Consider the following 20,016-nt stretch of genomic DNA (forward strand, 5'->3'; position numbering starts at 1 on the left):
AGCCATTAGCAAGGGCTTTGGCCGCTGGAGCTTTCCACCGCAGTTACCCCTCAGATGCGTCTTGCTGCTAGCTCAGATTTTCTTTCAGGAGGCTTGGTTTTTAATAACTCTCCGACTTTTGTTGTTTTATCTTGACGGTTTTGGTGCACTGGAAGGGGGAGCTGGGCTTCACTAAGTAATGCCCTGGCCTGCTCCATGGGTTTAGGGGAAGGTTGGTTGGTTCCGTGGTGGAGAGAATGCTGAGCTTGCCTGCCCTGCCTCTGGCCTGAGCTTTCCCAGTCCTCAGCCCACGCTTGCCTTGGCTGGGTCCTTGAGGAGCTGCTGCCATCCAGCTCTTCCCAGAGCCAGCTGCTGACCACGCAGCACGTCCCAGGTGAATGGCTGGGGTGGCTTTGAGGGCAGAGCTACCATCCGAGTGCTGACAGTCGCCACCCGCAGGTCATCCACGCGGCCGGAGGTGGCGAGCATCGAGCCGCTGGGGCCGGCCGGCTGCCGCTGCTCGCAGAGAGCGCTGGTCCAGGCGCGCTCCTCGCAGCCCACGCGCCTCACCACCATCATCTCTGCCGAGGACACACGTGAGTCTGAGCAAACCGCTGCCTCCCTGGGCATCCTGCCGTGCTCAGGGAACAAAGCTGAGATCTAGAGGTGCGCTGGCACATTTCAGTTCCTATGCACAGTCATTTTAGGCTTTCCATGGGTGTGGGTTTTAACTTCTGTTTGCCTCACAGAAGTGTTTATGATTTTAATGGTGCACCCAGGAAAAAGGTAATTCTTAAAATCCCTGACCCCAAAAATCCACAAATCAAAGGGGGTGACTGAAATATAAAAAAGTGTTTAATAAAAATGACTAGCACAAATTCAGATACTTTGCATTTGAAAAAGATACTTTGGAAGTTGCTTTTGTGTCTGTCATGCAATATACCTGGTTAGTTTTTATAGTGACAGAGAGGCAAAACCAGATGGCCAATTCAATGGCGTGCAGTCACTAACTGAAGGAGTTTTATGGGCATTTACTGTCTGTGGATAAGAGCCATTAATTTCTGTGGGACGTGAGAACACTGTAGCAACTCTGCACAAGCACTCCCAGACAACTCCCACTGTACCTGTCAGTGTAGATGGAAATCAGAGTTTCTGCAGTCCAGTGAGGAAGGGAACTGTTTTGCTTGCTTTCTGAGCCACCCCATTTGACCACGAGTTTCTTCATCGAGGTCACAAGCAAGTTTTAGTTCCTTCAGTGTCAGTGCCTTGTGTCACTGGCTAAATTTGAGGTGCATCTTGACTTCATCATTGTTCTTGATGAGCACATGCAGTGTTGTGCTTTCTTGTGCTCTTTCTGATGTCTCTTCAAGTGACTGGACAAGTGATTCGCTGTGATGCCATCGTTGATTTAATTCATGGCATTCAAGTTGTTTCCACAACGAGAGAGCTCTACCTTGAGGATTCACCACTGGAGCTCAAAATTCATGCTTTGGATTCAGAAGGTAAGAGATCTGCTTGTAGGAAGTTAAATATATATTGAAAGTTCTAGCTGTCTGATACATGCACTAGCTTTATTTATCACACTGTTGATTGTTTGAAGTCAAGTGGAGAATTTTAAGGAGTTTCTCTGGATACTATATTGTGAAGTTGTCTGTTCTTTTTTCTTTTGAGCTGAGGTAGTCTAAAGAATTTTGCAAAAGGATGTTTTTGTGAACAGTCATGTATCTGACAGGAGGTTCAGAGGTGATGTTTGAGACTAACCACCTATTACTCAGTCTGTTTAAGTACTACAGAAACACTCACTTTTGGGACACACCATTTAGGCTCATAAGAGTCAGTGCATTTATGCATGCATTGCTATTTAATAGGAGCAGAAAACTTCTGCTTTTTGTATTCTGCATCATCAGAAAAAGAGCCATGATCTGCTAAGAATTTCATGCTTTCAACAATCAAGTTTTGTGCACGCATAGGACTCCAAGCAAGGGATTTTTAGGACAATTACTGAAGCAAAATAATGTGTCAAGCTGCTATAAAAGGTGGAATTAATTGTTTTGGTTACTGTGCCCATCCCACCTGTGTTTGTAAACCATGAATGCCAGGTGAAGTATGTTAATACTGAATACGTTAATAATGAAAAGTAAGTTTGTTTTTATCCTATGAGTAGTGCTGGATTCATGGCTTGGTGTTGTGCAAACTCGAGGGTGGTTCATGGTTCTTCTTGTAGGGATAAAATAGAGAAATTCCCCAGCAAAATAAGTCATGGTTTATGTTCCAGGAGGACTCTATGCTTGTTCTCTATTTTTGTTTTAATCTGGTTGTTTGATTTGTAGGAAACACTTTCAGCACTCTGGCAGGGTTGGTGTTTGACTGGACAGTGGTGAAGGACCCAGAGGCTGATGGCTTCTCAGACTCTCACAATGCTCTACGGTAAAGGCATTTCCTTTGGTCTCAAAGGTTTGTTCTGTCTGATGCATGAAAAATACTTTCCCACATCTAGGCAGTTTATTGAACTGATGCCTAAAATTATAATGTTAAGGGTCAGTTGATTCAGGTTGTTTTTTTTTTAACCTACTTGACAGCCTGGGCACTTTGTTCTCTGTTTAGTTTAGCTGATAGTGTTAGTGAGCAGCTCTGGTAGCTCTGATGTAATAATTAGAAATAAACAGATGTGGTTGTTGATCTTGCTGAAACATCTCATACAAAAGGAAGATATATCAGTAAGATTGTTATCTCAGGATTTCAATAGAGTTTTATTTTTAGCTTTTTAAGGAAAAAAAGTCCCCTTCCATTTCAGAAAGGAGCTTTCCGAACCTTAAGAGTTTCAGGTGTCAGTGGACACTTAGTGCTGATGTTGAAATTGGAGGATTCCTTGTGGGAAACCAGTTCTCCTACAGAGCAGAATGGTTAGCAGCCAACTTCTGTCCTCAAATTCACACTCTGCAAGTGGAGTGGGAGGAGCCAGCAAGACTTTGCTCTTGGGCAAACGCAACCTGAATTTGCAGCCTTAGAGAAGCAGCAATGGCTGGGGAAAGCCTGCTAAGCTCATAATACACCTGAAGCTGCAGGTACAAGTGAGAGCCAGAATGAATGGCTTAGAGGGACTGGATATCGCAAGTCATATGGGGCTTTTTCTTTCAGTATAAGTATTTGCTGATGTGATTTTAACCAAACTAATATTGATATATGCTCTACTTTTAGCAAAACTATGACAGCATTAAAATGTTCTACAGGTGGTACAGCTTTGTGAAATAAATCATAAATTGTCATGAATATGTTCATACCCATAATTGTTCTCCATATGGCTCTACTGGTTTTACTCTGAAAGTGCACATGAAACCAAGCAGATCATGTGCATACAGAAGGTGACACCCTGTAAAACATGCTTCTCTTTCCAAAATTTCCTGTCATTTGCCCATTCATGGCAAATTCCTTCTCTTTCTTCTGCCACTTTTCACTGAAATTTCTAACAGTTACTACAAGTTTTCTGCTTGTAGATGATTTTCATAGTCATTTATTAAATACATCCTGGCTTCTTGAGGGAGGTCAGAGTTATGTTCTGGGTTTGTCTTTATAAACATGAGCTTTGGGTCTTGCACATCAGTTCTTCCACAACATAGGGAGTTTTTGCAGTCTCACCTACTGAACAAACTGGAGGGGTCATTGTAGACAACATATGCAGTCTTCTGATAGCTCACAAGCAAGCTTCAGACAAACTTATCTGTCACAGAAATTAGCTGCAGATACCTCAAAGAATGAGTAAAATTTGGATATCTGGTCCCAGGCAAACGTCTTAAATTGGCATAAAAATGGAAGTGGCTGGGAGTAGATGCTGGTGGTGTTTCTCTATGGGTTTACAATAGTTGTTTAACGATTTTCTGTTCACTTTGTGATTCACCTTTCAGTATACTCAAGTTCTTAGAATCCACTTACATCCCACCTTCGTATATATTGGAAATGGAAAAAGTTGCCAAGCAAGGAGATACCATTCTGGTGTCTGGAATGAAAACAGGGAGTTCTAAATTAAAGGCAAGACTGCAGGAAAGCATCTATAAGGTAAGATTTCTGAATGTCGGGGGGAAGATGGGTTTCTGAATGTCTGAATGAGCATCTTTCTCAAGTTTTTCTGTTTTCTCCACAAATGACCTTCATACAGACATGATTTTTTTTCTTGATTCTTGCACTGTGTGCGCAGAGCAGATCTCTGTACCATTCGCTGTCCCTTGCATTGCCCTGGTGTGACGGAAGTCGAGATGAAACCAAAGAGCCAATTGCAGCAAATAATGTTTTTCACTTCCAGATTCTAAGTTCCTGCTGCATGGTCTGTTTCAAACAAACGAGCTGCTTTTAATGTGGTTACTCTTCTTTCCCCCTCCATCAACAGGATGTACACCCTGCAGAAGTCAGATTGCTCATTTTGGAAAACATCCTTTTAAATCCAGCATATGACATTTATCTTCTGGTAGGAACATCAATTCAGTACAGAGTTCAGAAACTGAGGCAAGGGAAGATCACAGGTTTGTTCTTTTCTCATTTTTTTTTTTTAAAGCTTTGTGTGAATTTTTAACTGCTGAGATTTTTTAAAATTGTGTTTAAACTGCTTTGTTAATGTTTAATACTGTTTTCCTAAGGCATACATTGATACAGCTGCTTAGTTTTTTCCGTCAAAAAAATTGTGACTGTTAAGAATATACTCTTTTAGATTTGTCAAGGATGTAGAGACAAGAGTAACTTAAAATAGGGGCTAACATTGTCATTTTAGATGTTGACAGTCACTAAGGAACTGACTGACTTTCTTACTTAAATCAAATTTAGATTAGTAACTTTTCTAACAGGAAATATTTTATTGGCAATGGATTTGCTCCACAAAGTGAAGCCTTTATAAATGTGGGTTACCTGGCTTTATGCCCATTTCAAAATGCAGTACCATGAGTTTTCTCTCCTCTCTCCTTTTTTTTCCCTTTTGTCTTTTTTTTTTTCCTTTTGACGCTGGAAATCAGTTAAATGTTAGGTCTAAATACTGAGATGATATTAGTTGGGAATTGCAATTTCACAGATATTAAATTTGCCAAGAAGCTAATTTTTTGTGTGTGTGTGTTGATGCCATGACAAAAGTGCTATTTTTACAAGACACTGAAAATACTGATTTAATATGTGCACTAGACATCAATACAAAAATAATCAGCAATAATTAGCAGCAGCTAAACACTGCCACACCTGCTTTAATTGTTTCCTATGTTTTGTTTCACCTCCAGAAATAGCAATGCCATCAGACCAGTACAAGTTGCAGCTCCAGAACAACATTCTCCATCCCAAGGGAGATCCCTCCTGGCCAGTTGCCAAGCTGGACCAGGCAACATCCACTGTGACTGCATTGCAGCAGGGCCAAACCAACCTCATCCTGGTGCACAAGAGTATCCTTCCTCAGGAATGCTTCTCCAGCCACCACTCTGTGGCAGGAGACAAGCTTTCCATCCGTGGCAACATAGAAAGATCAAGTTATCCTCATTTGTACCGAGAGTCTGGAAATCAGGAGCCATGGAAAGCAGCACTACTGTGAATTCAGTCTCAGCAGAGCTGTCTGATGCCTTGGAATGTTTTAACAAATTAGGTTGGCAAAAGATCACTTAAGTCATGTCTGTTCCCCTCAGTCACTGTAGAAATGTATGGGGCTTTATTTAATTTTTATATTTCATTCATTATATTCTCTAGTGAGATCTCTCCAAAGAGCTCACTGTCTTGCAATGAAGTGGGGATAATGTTTATTTGCAGTATACACTTAGCTTTAAAATAGCCAAGGAGGCAGGAGGGGTCCTAGGAGGATGCTGATCTTGACTTGTGCAGAAGCTGTGTGTTCCTTGACTGCCCCTCAGGTATCCGCATGCAGGGGGTGTCCAGGCTGCCCAACAGCACTGTCTATGTGGTACCTCCTGCATATTTGGGTTGGTATTGCTGCACTCTTCTGATTGCTTAATGCAATTTCTGCCCTCGTTGCTGATTTTCATGCTGTATCTCCACGCTTCCGTTCAGTGTTAGTTTTCACAGAAAAGTATTTTATTCATAAAAGTAGCTCAATGTGAAATAGGTTTTATGTACTTTCTTTTATCTCTAGTCAGCAGTTTAAAATAATGAATGTTCATCGGCAGAGTGTGGGCACCAGAAGCAAAATGCTTTTCTCCATTAGATAAAGAAGCTGTTGGTTTGTGCTTTTCAATATTTCCTGTTTTGCAGGATTTACAGTTCATCCAGGTGACAGATGGGTCCTGGAAACGGGCAGACTTTATGAAATTACAGTTGAAGTGTATGATAAATCAAGCAATAAGGTGTATTTGTCTGATGTAAGTTGAAATGTTTAGATACTTTTCAGTGACTGTCTCCTAAATCCTGACTTGCTTTGCAATTATCTGAGTGGTTTCTTATTTTCATTGAGATAAGGACGGTGCAAAGCTTGTTGTTTCTTGCCTTCTCTTTTTTTCCATTTGTTTTGTTGTCGTTACTTTTTAAAAATAAAGCACTCTTGGTGATTCATGTGAAATTATTGGAGTCTTAAATGATACAGAAAAAAATGGAAGTTGGAAAAATCTTTCAGGTTGGATGAGGCTTGGAGCAACCTTATATCATCCAGTGCCACCCCTGCCATTCCAGGGACACCTTCCACTGTCCCAGGTTGCTCCAAACCCCATCCAGTCTGCCCTTGGACACTTGCAGGGATCGAGGGGCAGCCTCAGCTGCTCTGGGCACCCTGTGCCAGGGCCTCCCCACCCTCACAGGGAAGAGCTACTTCCTAAATTCTATGTACCAGGTAGCAAATATACATAGTTCTTAAAAAACTGCAAAAGAAACTAAATTTAAATAGTTCAGTTGCAACAAGAAAAATTTTATTAAATTACTGCTTTTCAGAGTATTGGAGCTAGGGGAATGTTATTTTATTTGGCCATAATTGCTTTTTGGGATACAAATCTGAGTTTGAGCTAGAGCTCAGCGGTGTGCTGTTGAGGCAATATATTAATGTGTTCTTTTGTGTTGAAGAAGGAAAAGATTAGTAGAATACTGTAAAATATGAATTATCTAGTGGTATCAATATGGCTACTTTCATGTTAAAATTACGTGTTGCTGATAGTTTAAGAAAAAACTTTCTGTGGAGTTAATGTTATGTCCAAAGGTAAAATCTCTCTGAAAGACTGAAACTTCCATAAGGAGAGTTCTGATCAGTTCCAGCAGCGTGTCTTTGAGCTGTGTTATTAGGCAGTGGTTTGCTCCCTGGCCTGTTGTATGATCAGGTTTTTCTGTCCTCCATTGATGTCAGTTACCTGTGGCAATTTCTGTTGCATGTTTTGGTTTTAGAATATCCGGATTACGACAGAGCTGTCCAAAGAACACTTTGAGGTGCTGCAGTCCTCTCTGAATGGCTCCTATCATTATGTGATGGCTGTGAAGGCAGGTCAAACCGTGATTGATGCTGCACTGACATCAGTAGTTGATCAGGTGTGTCTTTGTGAAAACTCCTCTGCTTCACTGGTAGGCCTAAAAATAATTGAGCTGTGCAGTAGTGACTTCCTAGCAAAGGGAAACCTAAGAATTACATGGGTCTGAGCTGTCTTTGTTTGAACAGATTAAGAACCAAATTCTAAAATCCTTTCTTCATGAAAACTGTCAATTGAGTCAACAGAGGATTTGCTTAAATTAAAGACTGTGGGATTTTGCTCCCAAGCATGTGGCAAACTCCTGTTAAGGCAGTGGTGCACAGCACTGATTTCTTTTCTCGTGGCAGATCCTTGTGCTGGGCAAGGGGCCTCTCACAGGCTGAGGGAATTTTACACTTTATTGTGGTAGGATCATCACTCATACCCTGGCCTTGTTCTGCAGTCAGTTACATTGGGGAAGTTTGCTATCAATTGGTAAGTGACCTTAAACTCTGGAATGACAATCTGCCAAATGTATCAGCCTGCACATTTCTCCAAATTAATATTCATTAACTTTCTGCTGGTTGGGCAGGCTGCTGAATGTATAGCTAACTAGGGCACGTGGTGTGGAAGTGAGTTGCTTTTGCTTGAAAATTCAACACTTCAGCCCATTTGCTGTGAAATCGTTTTAGTGATTCCTTGAGCAGGATTTAGTAGCTCCTTCAGTGTGAGAAGCCACGGTCATTTTCTGTGTCAGAGATGTTCTCTTTGGTGGAAAGGCATCCCCTGAGACCTGTTTTTCCCTCAGAACTGCAGTAACTGTGTTGTGCCACAGGGTTGTGGCACTGCAGTGACAGCAGAGCTGTGAAGGCCAGTGTTTGGGGGGCTGAGCAATGGCTCTTTCAGGCTGAATTTTGTACCCAGTGAGATGAGCAAAGAGTAAATCTAGGTGTTGAGCCACCAGATTGGTTCTCCAAATGAGGTCTCAAAATAGGAGCAGTGGAAGAGTGTATTTCTTCTTGCGTCTTAAATTAATGTGGGCACCTGGATCTTCATAGTAATAGCACTCATTTAATACCTTGCTGCCAGGAGCTGTTTGCTCACTAGGAACTCTGTTCATAAGTGGTCCTAAATAGTTTTCCTTCCTCTCTGAGGTGTTTTCAAGGACTTGTCTGTACCTAAGGACTAAACATTAACTTTGGGAAGCTCTATGGTGCCATTTATAACTCTGTGCTTTTGCACTTTGCAGGATGGAGGTGTTCATACCTTACCAGTTCCAGTGCAAAACCAGCAGGACGTGGAGATCTATGTTCCAGTATTTCTTGTACCCAGCATTCTGATGTTTCCTTGGCAGCCAAAAGCAGGAGTCTACCAGTATACCATCCAGGTATGCCAAAGAAGTACCCAGCTGCAGGGATGTAGCTCAGGCAGGCACACTGGGGCCTGACACCACTGAGCTAGGGTTGACTTTGGATACTTCAGGCATGGTGGCATCCAAAATGTAACTTGGAGGAACTTCATGGCACATTAGTTACAGGAATTTATTGTAAATGCAGGGCTACCAGTGAAAGAAGGAACTAGGAGGACTCTATCCTATTAGAAAGTAAATTTATTACTTCATCATACTATATTGTATTAAAGAATACTATACTATACTATAGAATACAGAAAAGATACTTATTGAATGTTGAAAAGATAATAATGGAAATTCCTGACTCTTTCTAGAGTCCTGACACAGCTTGGCCCTAACTGGCCAATGGGTTAAAACAGCTCACACTGGAGTTTAATCAAGCAATCACCTTGAGTGAACAATCTCTAAACACATTCTACATGAACACAACACAGGAAAAACAAATAAAATAAGAATTGTTTTTCTTTTCTCTGAAGCCTCTTGCTGCCTTTCAGCTTCCCAAGAAAAAAACTCTAAGCGAAAGAATAATTTTTAAAAAATGTGAATACCCTAGGAATTAATACACAGTTCAAAAAAAAGCACCAAGAAACCAACAAATATAAAAAACTCCACTGACTTCCACCTCTTGTCTTCCCTTCCTCCCTCCCTCCTGCATGCACCACACACCTATGCCTGGAATGGTTTGGAATTCCAGGAGCATCCTATATGCAAAGATCCACAGCAATCATTAGAGGCTGCCCTTTGCTGGCAAGGATGGGAAATATGAATGGGAGTGTGAAGTGACTGCAAAAAGGGCATGACAGTATTAATTACCAGCCCTCTGCCAGCTTTGGACATCAGTATTCCTCACTGGTCACACACCTCGTGCTCCTAATACCAAGTTCCAGGGAGGCAAAAGCCACAGCTCATTTACAGAAGGGATGATTTCCATGTTTACTAGGTGTGTCTTTGCTTCCAAGCTGTCAGTTATTCCTTATGCTTCATGAAGCAAATGGTTTTTGTTCCAGTATCCAGTATCTCTAGTCTAAGTAGGGAAAAGAAAGTTGTGCTTTCTCAGCCCAGACTTTTATCCCAGGCCAGTGATACACAGACCCTGCACTCGGGTGTTGGATGCACAACTCCTACCTCTCCCTTTTAGCATAAAGTGGTGCTCAGTTTTGGATCTGTGTTAAGTAAGCCATATCCAAATAGGCAGCAGGACACTCGGTGCCAGACTATTCTTCCAGGTAACAAGGGACAGGACGAGAGGAAACAGCTTCATATTTAGATTGGATGTTAGACAACATTTTTTCACAGGAAGTGTTGTCAAGCACTGGCACAGGCTGCCCAGGGCAGTGGTGGAGTCGCCATCCCTGGAAGGGCTTAAAAATCATGGAGTGTGGCACCTGAGGGCGTGGTTCAGTGGTGATGATCTCAGAGGTCTTTTCCAGCCTTGCTCATTCAGTGACTCCATGGAGAGAACCAGTCTCATAGGATTAAACTGCATTCTCCAGTGGAAATCTAGGGGCAGCTCCATTGAATTAAGCCCTGCATTTCTACTTGTCTGTTCTGTGGGATTAGTTTGGTTTGCTTCATGCTATTCCTGACCACACCAGCAGAGTGTGGTAAAAATTCTTAGTACTAAATCTGCTTTTCAGTACTTCATAATTCTGCTGGAGTTTTCCCAGTAAGGGAGAGGAAATGTAGTTTTGTTTCCTACCTCTCTCACAGTTCTATTCTGATCTTATCTTGCATATATAATGAAGTATTTCACTAGAGAATATTCTTTCATGGTACTGCAATAATTATGTCGCTGTTCTTACTTTACTCTGATCTTCTTATATAAAAACATAGAAACATTTTTCTCCCAAGATTTAAATTTGCTGAAACTGCGACCTTTCTTCTGGTCTCTCCATCCCACAATACCACTGGCCAACAGCATACACACAGCTGAGCTGTTCCTGCCTCTCCATCAGAGTTTACCTCCCACTCCATAGCTTCAGTCAGGCTATTTCAAATGGGTGAATAAAGTTTTTCTGAAAATAAATGGAAAGGGATTTTTGGATCTAGCCAAATTCTGTTTATAGCTGAAGTAACTCCCTCCAGATGGTATCAGAATGCCTGGCAGGTTTTCCTTTGGCAGCTGTCTGGTTTGTTGGGGGTTGCTTTGTTCATATTTGTGCTAATGAGGTGGTTTCTGTAGCCTTCCTTCAGTGCACGCGTGAGAGGTGCAGTCCCAGCTCAGTGAGGCTGAGCACGTGGAGATTCCTGGGGAGGGCATTGCTCACAGTAGCTGTGTGGAACTCCCTGCCAGGCTTTGGGTATGGATGAGGCTGCAGGGGAAGCTGCTTTACCCTTCCTCTCCTCTGTGCAGACTGACTGCCAGAGAGAGAAAATGTAGTGAGGTGTCTGGGGTTTATGGCAGGGATGCTCATGAGGCTTCATGCAGTTATTAGGAATTGGGTATTTCTGTTTTATGTTTTCTACTCATCTCCCTGTTTCAACTAAAATACCTTCACAAATATGCTGAGCTCTTGGATTCTTTTAGCCTTTCTCATCTCCTCCCATGCATCTCCTGTAACACACCACTACCTATTTATTAATTTGTCTGTGTCCTTCTTTAATCAGGTTGTGCACGTGCTCAGAGGAAGGAAGAAGGGAAATGACCCTCCTCTTCATTTTCTTTTTGTTCTCTTTCCCTGGTAAAAATTACTAGCTAAGCTCCTGCATAATTTAGGTTTGTTTGTTTTCCACACTGTCCCTCTAGACAAGATTTATCACCTTGTTAACTTTTAATGATGAAATAGGTTAAAGGAAATGCTGAGGAAGTTAAAGAAATTAAAATAATATACATTAAAAAACAGCTCCAGTGTTCACCTGTGTTTTACTCTCATGGAACTTTTGACATTTGTTTTGGGGTGTGAAAGAAGCTGAAATTAAAAGGAATGAAGGGTAGAAATCTTATGTCTCTCTTGCTTATTAAGTTCTGAGATGTTATTTTATTTGTATGTCCCGTTTTCAGTGCATTCCTGGTTTTCATGCAAAATATCCAAAGGCAAGATATCCAAAGCTGTGGAATGTGAGAGCCACGTACTTGATTAAATGTTTGAAAGATTTTCCCCTCTGTATTTCAGGCTCAGGGTGGAAGTGGCAACTTCAGCTGGTCCTCTTCTAACCAGGCAGTAGCCACAGTGACAGTCAAAGGAGTGATGACCACGGGGAGTGATCCTGGGCTCAGCATTATTCAGGCACTTGACGTGCGGAATCCACTGCATTATGGAGAAATGAAGGTCAGAGATTCATTGTTCAGTGATTGTTCTTGAGCATGGCTTTTGGGAACAGCCAAGGCGCTGAGAATGCCATAGGCATTCCCCTTCCACTTTCTGCCCTGTGGCAGGTTATTAGTTTCAGTGTTTGCTTTAGGGAATCAAACACTGTCCAGTGCATTAACTGTACTCCCATTTTTTCCCCTTCCTGATTTCCTTGGCAAGTCTTTTTCCCTGTTGGAAGTTTTAAGTGCAAGAAGGAAATGGTAATTGACTCCAGGCCTGGTCATCTAAGCAGACAAACCAAACTAAAAATTCATTCTGTAGGGTGATAGGTGGGTGTTCTCCCTTGATACCAAAGGGTGGCAGTTGTTATCAGGATGTGCAAGGAAATTTCTGTCTGGAGAAGTAACTGAAGTGAGCACAGAGTGATTGCAGATACCTCAGCTGGCCAAGAAAAAACAGTATTTTAGGAAAATTAGGAGAAAATGGCCATGAAAAACCTACATCCCAAGAGGAGTTTTGTGGTCTCTGCAGACCATCCCCTGTTCTTTGGTCATAGTGGTCAGTGTGTGTTGTGGAGTGAGGAGAATGCAGGAACAGTACATCTGCTGGCCCCAAAGAGAGGGGTGTGACATTAATTAAAATCAGTTCAGAATTTGGCTTACACACTCACTCTGAAATAGTTCTCTGAACAACCCAGGATGCTGCTTTTTAGCAGTGCAACAGTTACCAGCTGGAGACACAGGAATGAAGATTTTTTTTTTTTTCAGCTTAAACTTCTTATCCTCAAACATAAGTCAAAGCCTGAAGACAGAAAGAAGCCTTCTGTCCATGTGAGCTTTCAGAGCAGTGTATTGCACAATCTGAATAGGTTATTTTTGAATCCCTTTCTTCCTGTGTTAGGAGCTGCTTTCTTTCTGGAACAGCTCTTCAGAGTTCTGTTTACTGACCTCAGTGAACAAGTTTTTCGTAGTAGTAGTTTTAGGAGTAGTTAATCCACACAGATTACAGCTTTAACTCTCTCCCATATGGTTTGGTATCCTGAAGCCAGTTGCAGAAGATTAAGTAGTTAAAGATACTGCAAATAAAAGCTTTGATCACAGTGATTGCTGTGAAATCTGTGGTCTGAGGTGGATTCTTTAATGCATGCTAAACCTCTCCCAGCTGGTGATGGTACCTCCTGGAGATAGCACACAACTTAGTGCACACTTCAAAGTCTGTAAAGCAGAAGAGAGAGTTTCAGGAGCAGCAGTAGAAGGGAGGCTCACCGAGCTGCTGTGGGAGTAGACCACTGACCCAGCCCTGTCCTTGCAGGTGTACGTGAGCGAGCCCAGTGCCATGGAGTTCACCCCCTGCCAGGTGGAGGCATTCGTGGGGCAGGTGCTGGAGCTGCCCCTGAGGATCAGTGGCCGGACCAGCATGGACGGGGAGGAGCTGCTCCCCCTGAGTGACTGCTCACAGCTGGAGCTGGCAGTGGAGCTGGAGAGCCCCGGCGTGTTCAGCCCACTTGAAGGTGCTTTAACTCCCTCCCTGGGTTGGAAGTTAGATTGGTGACAGGTCACACCTCTCCCAAGTCACCAAGTCACACTTCTCCCTTAAAGCACTGATTCATAGCTCTGTACAGTATCCCCACAGAAGTGCCAAACCTCAGAGGGGAGGGGGTCCAAGTAGTTTTATTTTGAGGATGTATTTGCTTTTTTATGCAGAATGGTTTGAGTTGGAGACACCTTAAAAGCTCATCCAGTCCCACCCCTGCAATGGGGAAGGACATCTTTCACCTGTCCCAGGCTGCTCCAAGCCCTGTTCAGACTGACCTTGGGCACTTCCAGGGATCCGGGGGCAGCCACTGTTTCTCTAGGCACCCTGTGCCGGAGCCCTGACACCCTCTCAGCCAAGAATTCTTTCCCAGTATGCTGTCTAAACCTTCTGTCTTTCAGTTTGATGCCATTCTCCCTTGTCCTGTCCCTACATGTCCTTGTAAAAAGCTCTCTCTATCTTTCTCGTAGGCTTCCTTCAAAGAGCCGTGTTGAATTTGATGAACATGCCTGGGCATTTAAATAAGCTCTTGTATATTTTTAATTTATCTGACAGGAAGACTTAAGCCAAGTGCTGATTTTTGCAGTGGAGTGAGAGTGAAGGCTGAATTTCAGGGGTACACCAGGCTGGTGGTTGTGTACACCCACGGGCACACGCGCCTCAGTGCCAGCATCACCATCGCCGCCTATCTCCCACTGAGAGTGAGTCTGCTTCCTCTGCTCCTGGAGAGATCCAGGGTCCAGCACTGGAACACCTTCACATGGCAGGGAACTGGTTGTGTAAGAAATAGGTTTGAAAAACCGAGGTGGGTGGGTTTACATTCCACCCCTGGCTGGTTCAGTGAAGAAAATGTGAAAGAAGCTGAGTCCGGGGTCAGTAGGCAGAAATACAGAAGAGGCTGCTTGGTTACCTCATCTGCAGCGGCCTAGCACTGACTGCTGGCTGAAGTCTGAGTATTTCACCATAGCTTTCCTTCAATAGGGAAAAAATGTTAGTGCAAATCCCACAGATTTGTGGTTATAATAATGTAATATGATGTTATGAAACACAAACTGGAAATGGTTTTTGTGTACTAAATGTCAGGTTAATTGTTGTGGTGGTGAGCAGCCCAGGCTGTCCCAGGGATGCACATCAGTGCAGAATTTGTTGGATAAGTTTAAAGTAAAACTTGTGTAGGAGACTAACTATATACACAGAACTGTTCTGGAGAGAGCACTGTCAAGTGAAAGTACAATGTGACATAATTTCATTTTTTTTAAACACTTATTTAAAAGTGTAGCAGAATACTATCTCTCTGTGCTCAGAAGAATATATTAAGGGTCTCGCTTTTGCTGTAATTCTTCATGAGAGAGATGTGATTAGAATGCAGCTAAAACTTGTCTTTGGATCCATGGCTTCCTTTGAATCTAATCCAGCTGGACAGAATCCTTGTGGATTTTGGTGCAGCTCTGTTTTTCACTAAGTGTGCTGACAGACCACTGCATGGGAGAAATCACAGCCTTATCCAAGTATAGCTGTTCCATTCAGAAGGAGATTTATTTTGCAGAGCACAACCAAACGGTGTAAACAGATTACTAATTTTTAATTAATTAATTGGTTACAGGCTATCGATCCACCATCTGTCACTTTAGTGACTCTGGGTTCCTCTAAGGATATGTTGTTTGAAGGAGGACCGAGGCCGTGGGTCCCAGAACCTTCCAAGTTCTTCAGGAACGTTGCTGCTGAGGATGCAGAAAGCATTGCCCTGTCGTTACTTGAACCTCCCACACCTCGAAACAGCAACCAGCACTGGGTTAGGGTGCTGTGCAGGAGCCTGGGAGAGCAGGTGAGTGCCAGGAGGGCTCACTGTTGCCCTCCATCAGGCACTGAGAACTGGCTCCTGACAGGTTTATGGTGCCATATGCCTGTTAGGTAGCTAGATGCTTTTATAATGAGCCAGTAAAGAAATTGGGTAAGTACACTGTTTATGCATTATGGTGCAGATTTTAGAGTGAGCATTTCACAACATTATGTTAAAAAGTGGTTTATGATGGGTTTATTGCACCATAAACCCAAGTTGTGGAAGCCTTATGTTGTGGGATGCATTGAACATCCTGATTAGTGCAGGCTCAGTTTGCACGAACAGGATCAGAGCAGAAGGTTACTGAGCAGGCTGACTCCTCTGTCTGACCTGCTCGTCTGAACTGTGTTACCTTCCAGTGTAATTCTGTTTATTCTAACAAATGGCAGCCACTGGAATTGACTGCTCTGCTCTCTGTGCAGCCTTGGTGAGCATGGCTGTGCTCCTCCAACTGGTTTTGTTCTCACCAACACACAGAAGTGATTTCTCCTGCTGTACTCACCCTCCTCAGCCCATGAAGCTTTTAGCCTCAATGCAGTGTTTTCCTCCGGCAATTCTGCAAGGCCTAAGCATTTTGGTTGGGCTGCCAAGTTCCACTGATTTCCTCAGTGGACACTTAGCAAAGTGGAGCTGTTTAAGTGCGCATTCAAAAGGAACTGGCCTTGGTGTTGATGTGCAGGTCTGTGCAAGGCTGGCTGTCCCCAGCACCAGTACATGGGGGGATGGGGCAGGTGGCCATAGCTGCCTCAGCCTTCTCTGGTTTTGTATTCACTTCACTTTGCTGAAGGCTAAGAAAGGAGTGGAAAATAAAAGATGAGGTGTTTTTAAACACACTGAAGTGACTATAAATGTTGCCTTTGGGCTGTTCTGTTCTCACTCTGCAAGAACACCTGGTGTTTCCTTTTTCGGTTACAAGAGATTTGTTGTTTGAATCAAATTTGATAGTAATGAACATGAACACCTAGGAAGAGCTCCCAGGAACAGTATTTTCATAGAGATAAAGACCTGTTCTTGAAATATGCTCCCCCTTTTACATCTTGTGTCTTAATACTGCTGTAAATCCCCAAGAATTGTATTTTTGCTTTTCATTCTGATATCACAGTGTAACTGAGACCTGTGGAAATACAGCATGCCTGAACTCAACTCTTTCCTCATTTGCTGTTTTCAGGTTATTACCTTAACAGTTGGGAACAGCCCCACAGTCACCAACCCTTTCCCAGTGGTTGAGCCTGCTGTGGTGAAGTTTGTCTGTGCTGTCCCTTCCCGGCTGACTTTGGTTCCTGTTTACGGCAGCCCTCAGCTGGATCTCTCCTGCCCTTTGCTCCAGCAGAACAAGCAAGTGGTAAGTCTGGGAAGTGGCAGGAGAGGAAAGTAAAGTGTTCTTACAGCTGAAAAATCAGTGTTTGGAGCTCCATGTGTGAAATAAAACATCTGAGCTGCTGCAAGAGAGCTGTGGCCACACTGGTGCCCTTGGGAGCTCCTGCACACAGCAGGCTGGGAGGGTCCTGCAGTAAGTGGACAATGGATATGTGTACATTATCAGGCATAAAGAACTTTGCTGTTCTGTTTTGATTCCTAATGGATGTTGTCACATGTTGGCTGCTGAGTAAACCACATTTTGTCATGTTAATATTCCCAGGCAAATGTAAAAGTCATCCTCCTTCCCTGAAATGAATCATTTTAAAGAGCTTCTATGTAATAACAAGAGGAGAAGGAGATTTTTGTGTATTATTAGCCACCTCAGAGCTCACCTGCTTTTCTGGCTCCATTATGTGTCAGCCTACCTTGGTGCACTGCTGTTGCTAATGCATTTCACCAGAGCAACATCAGAATTTTGAGCTATAACAAACAGCAGTGTTTGTCATAATTTGTTTGTATTCTAAAAACAATTTCGTTGAGCTGTGGTTCAGTTTTGTTGTTGTTGGTTTGGAGTTGTTTGTTTGTTTAAACATAATTCACTGGCTAAAAAAAACCCCAAATCCATGGTCTAGTAAAACCCCCCTTAGAGTTCAGAGATTCACAGAATGCTCTGAGTTGGGAGGGACCCACAAGGATCATGGAGTCCAACTCTAAATGGCCCATAGAGGACTTGAACCCACCTGGTGTAAGCAGCACTGTGCTCTGACCAGCTGAGATAATCTCAGGGCTGTTGGAGCACATCTTGGTGCCTTGCACTGATGGCTCCTTTTAATGAATATTCCTCATGTATTGATGTTGTAACAAACCTCATGGAACTCAGCATGCATTTCCTTTAATGATTAAAAAATCCTGTTGTATCTGTTCAGTTCAAAACATTCCTTCTTTTTCAGGTCCCTGTTTCCAATTACCGCAATCCAATGCTGGATTTGGCTGCCTATGATCAGCAAGGCAGGAAATTTGATAACTTCAGCTCTCTTAGTGTTGTGTGGGAATCCACAAATAAGGCCATTGCTCGTATAGAGCTGGAGCTGCCAATGGAGCTGACTCTGAAGGAAGAGGGCAATGGTCAGAAGAAAATGCATGGTATGAGTGGGTTGAAATGAGCATTTCATTGTTTGAAGGGCAGGATTAAATCTGTTTGGCAATGTCTCAGCTTGATTAAAGAAGTTACTGTAATCTGCAGTCATACTTCAGCTTAACATCAATGTGCATTTTTTATTGTGTGCTATTAAAGAGAGGAGAAAAAAGGAACCAAGTCCAGTGCCTAGAGCCTGTCTTGAGAGAGAAAGTTCTTGCCTGATGAGAATGATCCAGAGGAACTGAGTGTATTTTTCATCTTTATTGCATTCCAGGCTTACAGACGGTGGTAGTTGACCGTGAGTTTGGAGCTGCTGCCATCTCTGCCACTGCCACTGGGTTCCAGCAGCCCCACCTGAAGGCAGCCAGAGCCAAAATGCCGGTAACAGCACCTGGGGGGGTTGCCATTTCCCTGTGGTTAATGCCCAGTGTTCTGCTGGCTTTATTTCCTCCACACACAGCACTGTACAAACGAGGCAGCTCCCTGGTGGAGTCTGGTTCATTCTGCAGAGGTTTGATACTGGTTTGTGGTTTTCCTGCTTTCCTCTGCACTAGGTGCTGCTACTCATATCAGATCTGCCCAAGTCCTTGGGATTTTTTAACCATCTGAGCAAGGGCATTACAGAAAAGTATTTCAGTTGGTTTTGTTTAAGTTTAGGGTTTTTTAATGAATTGGTGAATCTCTGCTGCTTGTCCTTCACTAAAGCAGCCATGTGCTTTGTGCAGCTGTCACTGGGGAAAACGAATGGATTATTGCCCCTGCAAATCTGGGTGGGAAAGTTCTGCATGAGCAAAGCAAAAGCTGACTGATTCCTCATATGGACCATACGTTAGTCTGGGCTCTGACTAATGCTCTCTTTTTTTTTTCCTGAGATTCTCCTCCGTTGTACAATGCCAGCCATAAGCCCAGGCTCTCATTTTACAAGTCATTAGCCACTCCTTGAAATACTTTGTGTGTAGATACTCAACCTAGGGAAGAAAAACAGTAAAAGGTAGTGATGATGAACAAAGAGGGCAGGTGTAAACAGATGGCAGTTTTCTGTTTATGTCACTTTTGTAAGCTAAATATAAGGGCAGTTTTCAGCCTGTGGAATAACCTGACATGTGTAATAACTGATTCTTAAAATATTCCTCTTCCTAACTGGAATTCCTACTTAATCTTGTTAAACAAGATTTAAATGGGTTTGAGCTAGATGCAGTACCTTGAAAACTGACTTGAGGCAAAAAGTAAAATATGCAATGAGAGGTTACAGGATTTAAGCAAAACAGGTAGCAGATGGGCACCAGTAATGTGAAATACCCTGTGGGCCATGTTCTTCTCAACATGGCCCAGGTGTGGCATCTGCTTTGTAAATTCTTTGAGAGGTGATCTGTTTTGCCACTTGGTTCTTGACTTTTCTGTGAGGTTTCCACTCTTCTCCTGTTGGGAAGTGTGGTGTAGTTGCATTTCCCCTGAAGAATTTGACTACAGCTCAGTGAGAATTACTGCAGAGACACAGTTACTTTGCTACTGAAGTTATTTGGTTGTGTCTCTATTTTTTTTTCTCTTAAAAATTGAGCTGTAATGTGGATACTTGATGTTCTACAATCGTTTTGTAGTTCACTGTGCTCTGCTTTGTTAAACCAATATTACATTCTTTCTTACTTCTAGAAATAATTAGTAAAGCAAATGCTCTAAACTTTGCCTTGAATTGAGAGAACACTGGAGTTCTCTAAAGTTCTATTCTCTGTGTTTAAATTTGGGAGGACTCTGGTAGCTGTAGATGCCAGTCCTGCTGCACTTTGTGGGCTCATGAGTTGTGTTTTCAAATGAGGTGACCTGGCTGCATTTTTCAAGTCCATCAGCAATGGGCTGCTCTGTTCTGCTTTCATACCTGCCCATTCTCCTTTCTTGCAGCCAAAAACACAAACAAAACTCTAGTAGATGGGATATTAAGATGTCTTGAGTGTTGTTCCACGTTTAAGTGGAACACCCTATTATGTCATTAGGGAAAGATGACATCCTTTCTACATCAAGGAAATAATTCTGCTAATGAGGTGGAATGTGTACAGACTAGTGACTTCCTCTAGAAACCTTTTTCCTTTTCTGAGCTAATGTTGTTGTGA

At 42.8% G+C, this 20,016-nt stretch overlaps 1 protein-coding gene across 2 annotated transcripts in view; it reads left to right on the forward strand.

Annotated features, from left to right (window-relative positions):
• NUP210 (nucleoporin 210) overlaps nt 1-20,016 on the forward strand; it is a 48,590-nt gene that overhangs the window by 7,360 nt on the left and 21,214 nt on the right. The window contains exons 2-18 of one of the 2 annotated variants that reach the window (XM_059856067.1): nt 439-575; nt 1,350-1,481; nt 2,310-2,406; nt 3,882-4,032; nt 4,361-4,493; nt 5,232-5,390; nt 5,850-5,918; nt 6,208-6,314; nt 7,321-7,461; nt 8,629-8,766; nt 11,904-12,059; nt 13,353-13,551; nt 14,130-14,275; nt 15,178-15,399; nt 16,583-16,756; nt 17,724-17,916; nt 18,186-18,292. In XM_059856067.1, coding sequence (XP_059712050.1) covers nt 439-575; nt 1,350-1,481; nt 2,310-2,406; nt 3,882-4,032; nt 4,361-4,493; nt 5,232-5,390; nt 5,850-5,918; nt 6,208-6,314; nt 7,321-7,461; nt 8,629-8,766; nt 11,904-12,059; nt 13,353-13,551; nt 14,130-14,275; nt 15,178-15,399; nt 16,583-16,756; nt 17,724-17,916; nt 18,186-18,292 — 2,461 coding nt within the window. Of the gene's footprint in view, nt 1-438; nt 576-1,349; nt 1,482-2,309; nt 2,434-3,881; nt 4,033-4,360; nt 4,494-5,231; nt 5,391-5,849; nt 5,919-6,207; nt 6,315-7,320; nt 7,462-8,628; nt 8,767-11,903; nt 12,060-13,352; nt 13,552-14,129; nt 14,276-15,177; nt 15,400-16,582; nt 16,757-17,723; nt 17,917-18,185; nt 18,293-20,016 lie in introns of those variants that run through there. The other variant, XM_059856068.1, reaches the window with a different exon arrangement.

This window comes from Haemorhous mexicanus, chromosome 11 (assembly GCF_027477595.1).
Source record: "Haemorhous mexicanus isolate bHaeMex1 chromosome 11, bHaeMex1.pri, whole genome shotgun sequence".
NCBI lineage: Eukaryota > Metazoa > Chordata > Aves > Passeriformes > Fringillidae > Haemorhous > Haemorhous mexicanus.